The sequence below is a fragment of the Trachymyrmex septentrionalis genome, unplaced genomic scaffold, assembly GCF_001594115.1.
Source record: "Trachymyrmex septentrionalis isolate Tsep2-gDNA-1 unplaced genomic scaffold, Tsep1.0 scaffold114, whole genome shotgun sequence".
NCBI lineage: Eukaryota > Metazoa > Arthropoda > Insecta > Hymenoptera > Formicidae > Trachymyrmex > Trachymyrmex septentrionalis.
Window position 1 is genome coordinate 108,839 of NW_017304269.1, and position 3,986 is coordinate 112,824.

At 33.6% G+C, this 3,986-nt stretch overlaps 2 protein-coding genes across 7 annotated transcripts in view; one reads left to right on the plus strand and one right to left on the minus strand.

The window, feature by feature from the left end:
• Positions 1–3,986, minus strand: part of LOC108753487 (adenylosuccinate lyase) — a 32,715-nt gene that overhangs the window by 12,329 nt on the left and 16,400 nt on the right. The gene's annotated exons all lie outside the window — the stretch shown is intronic.
• The window catches only part of LOC108753504, a 9,702-nt gene that overhangs the window by 2,501 nt on the left and 3,215 nt on the right, over positions 1–3,986 (plus strand). The window contains exons 1-2 of one of the 5 annotated variants that reach the window (XM_018495143.1): positions 307–328; positions 2,805–3,014. In XM_018495143.1, coding sequence (XP_018350645.1) covers positions 2,922–3,014 — 93 coding nt within the window. In that variant the 5' untranslated portion in view covers positions 307–328; positions 2,805–2,921. The other 4 variants (XM_018495133.1, XM_018495115.1, XM_018495108.1 and 1 more) reach the window with 4 other exon arrangements.

Genomic DNA, 3,986 nt, shown 5'->3' on the forward strand with positions numbered 1-3,986 from the left:
TTCTTTTTTTAAATTTATCTTAATTGTCATCTTATAAAGGTTAATGTTATAAACGCTTAACGTTAATATATAACATTAAATTGAAAAAGGAGAAAGGATTTAACGCGACGGCAAATTTTTGAAAGTTGTTAATGACAGTCTTCGACTGAAGGCGAGCGAAAGCTAAGCGTGGTTAACGGTGCCGAGTATCGAATGGTATCGAAGCGTCGTCGTCGCGTCGCGTCGCGTCGATTCCATCGGCAGTATCGGCACCACAGTCCACCGCACGGAACTACACGCCCAAGGCGCGTGCGACCTGCTCGTAAACGTACTCGTAATACTCATATGCGTACGTGGGACTCGTAAAGCGTACTCCGCCTGCGCGGAGGACTCGTAAAGTGTCGCGTGTACGTTCTCTCTGAGTCTCTGCGCGTTTCAGGTTTCCCGTTTCAGTTCGAGTTGCACTGCTGCACGGCGTGGTCGCAGCTAGTCACAACTCGTACTGCGCGACGCGCAACAACATATACGCGCGTTAAACTCGCCTCCGGCAATCGGCCGCGTTTGAGTCCTTTGAGAAGTGAAGAGTGCGTCTCCTTCTCTCTCTCTTTCTCTCTCTCTCTCTCTCTCTCTCTCTCTTTCTCGAATTAACTGCAAATTGAGAAGAACTGTAAAAGAAGAAGAGAAGAGAACGCAACCATTGACTCTCTCGCGCAACCATTGACTTCACTTTACGAACTTTGTTGTGTTCTTCGAGAGCGGACGCTCGGAGTCGCGGCAGTGTGTTCGAAGTGAAATCGAGTTTCCCTGGCGAAGCGATAGGAGTGACGGTACACGTGGTGGACGGAGCGCGTGTCAGGTGAATCAATGGACGGAGTTTTGTTATTCAGCGTATACCTTGAGGCCTATTTAGATACAACGAGTTTCAGCCGCGACGGAGTTCACAACTCGCGTGATGCAACTCCGTATTCATTCCCGTACAAAACAGCCGAGTAGAATCGATTTTCTCAAGTTACAGAATGCGTCGAAGGGCATAAATGTGCCGTATTAATAAAAATACTGCATTTTTTTTTCTTTTATAAGACAAAAGTCATATGATTAATTTAAAAGAGATTCTTCCTTAATCTAATGGATTTAAGTTAATGGTGTGAATCGAGATTAAAAAAGAATTTTATTCCCCATTTTCCTCTTATTTACATTCATGAAGCTTGAAGCTATTAACTAGAAATATATAAATTAACTGTAAATAACTATAATTAAGTCTTATTCTCCATCATGCGGTCACTGGTGCCCGAACAAAATTTTGCGCGTCGTATATGCTGGTATATGCTGGTAAAGTGCCAAAATTACATAGTTTTACTTATTGTCATTTGCTTTTTAATCGTATATTAGAAGATTGAAATTAAATAAAATTGCAATTGAAAACCTCTCGTCTCATTATACGTTGTAATCCTTTAGAATAGAATCGTAAAACGCAAATGCGCCTCACTCTATGATGGCGGGTGAGGAATAAAAAATGACGCGGGACAGTAAAGATTAACTATGCTATAAATACGAGTACATACTGTATATATATGCAGGGTTGGATAAGTTAACTTTTTTTTTAACTAAGTTAAGTTAAAGTTAATAACCTTGAAAATTTAACTTAGTTAAGATATAAGTTAATTTATAATGAAATTAATTGAATTAAAAGTTAAGTTAATAAAAAAAAGTAATTGAAAAGTTAAAAGTTAAATTTGTTTTTTTTTTATTTTCTTAATTCATGATTCCAGGGTTTCAGTCTTACAAATAACTAAAATAACGGAAATGATAAATATATACTTCATTTAGAAAATATTCTATATTTTATTTATATGTTTTGTTTATATATACTGTATAGTATACTGTATAGTAAGATATTACTGTTTATATTACTATATAGTAAGATTCGATTATAAATACTCTCTCTGGCTTATAATATGACTAAAGCTTCAGACACAATACGAGGTAGTAGCGATAGTAATAAAGAATAATAGATTTCAACCTATCAGAAACTAGATATATCGAAATACATGGTTTCTGACAGATTGAAATTTGGGGGTCGATCGTATAATTTGAAATGAGGTGAAAATTACAAAAGTGAACAAATTCACTAGAGTATTTATAATTTCATTGGTCAACACGTAATAAATTTGCTCACTTTTGCCATTTTCACCTCATTTTAAGTTATCGCTGTTGCCGCATACTATTATGTTTGAGACTTGACTTCAAAGAATTAAATAAAAAATTAATAGTTACGGATATATAAAATGTAACTAAATAAAGTTAAAAAGTTAAGAGTCTAAAATGTAACTAAGTTAAGTTAAAATAATTAACTTTTCAACTTTGTAACTTAACTTTTATCTTTTTAATTACTACACAATCTTGTGTATATGGAATGTTATTAATTATCTTTATTATACTTAATCGTTACAAACTACATGCTAATGTTTGTTTTTGTTATATGAATGTCATTACTAAGGAAATTATTAAGGAAACACTTTATATATAATTATTAATACTTGAGAGAGAGAGAGAGAGAGAGAGAGAGAGAGAGAGAGAGTTAATTTACTTAAATATCGACATCATTTAGTATAAAAAAAACCGCATAGTTTCAATTTAAAAATAATTTACGACGCATTTATCCAAGGAAAATTGACCTGGAATAGACGAAGAACACTGTGAAATATCTTATCGTTTGAATAATCCGTTCTACAGTCTTTTATTTGCGTCGTACACACTTCGATTTCAACCCTACGATTTACGTGCAACTTCCTTAGGGGCGATATCTATCGCGTTTCTCGTTTTAGGGTCGCTAAAACCGAGTAAGGGTGACACGCACAGGGAAGAAAAAATCGATTGTCATTAAATCGAACTGAAAATCCTTCAAACTGGGCGACGGAAAAGGAAAACATCGACGAGTGAGAATGGCGGATGAAGCCCAGGAAAACCAACAATCGGCTACTAAAAGACACAAGGTTCTAAGTCATCTACCCATCATCATCAAAGTGCTCGAATTGGCGAGTATCTTTTTAATTTAATCGAATAAAGAATAGCATGGATTACAATGTGCTTCGTATCCCGTTGTTGAAATTTTCTTATTGCGAAAATTGCAATCTTTAATAAGCTTTTCTTTAAAAAATTCTCATATTTCATAATATTTTTAAGAGTTTGTTATTATAGTTTAAATTTATGAAAATTTCTGAAAAAATATCTTAAAATTTTTCAGATTTTATGAATTTTCTTTGGAAATAATATTTTTAATGGTATAATGAAATTATACAATATTAAAGTATTATATTAGACCGCGATGTAAACACACACAGTTAAGAAATAAATTAGACTAAATGGTCAAGCTTGATCTTTAGTGTGGAAACAATTCTGTGTGAATTTATATATCACAAATCCAATCTTACACAAACTGCAATGCGCTAAATTTATTTTCAGTCTTGAAACGCAATCTTTAGAATCTTAACAGAACTAAAGTAGTCATATCACAAATTAAATTAGCAATTAATGTAATAATGATGCTTACAGACATTTTTATAATAATTTTAAGCACCTTAAAATCTGTAGTTTTATTGCGAAAAATATTACTTTGGCCGTGGATCGAAGCCTCTTGCGTTTCAAGGGCCTTATTTCGAAGATAAGTTCGGTGCGTAGTTTGCAGGATTGGATTTAGGTATATAAATTTACACGGAATTATTTCAGAAAGCTTAACCGTTTAGCCTTTATTTCTTAACTATTAATGTTACTTATACACGTGGCATTTAAAATGCGCTTTAATTTTGTTGAGAAGTGTATAATGACGTATTTTTCGATGTCTAAATATATAATAACGTATTATTATGACATTTCTTTATTTGCTCAACATTACTTGATTTATATTACTTTTATTTTTTCAAGTGTTATGGATTATATTGATATGTATATTGTGTGTGTGTGTGTGTGTGTGTGTGTGTGTGTGTGTGTGTGTGTGTGTGTGTGTGTGT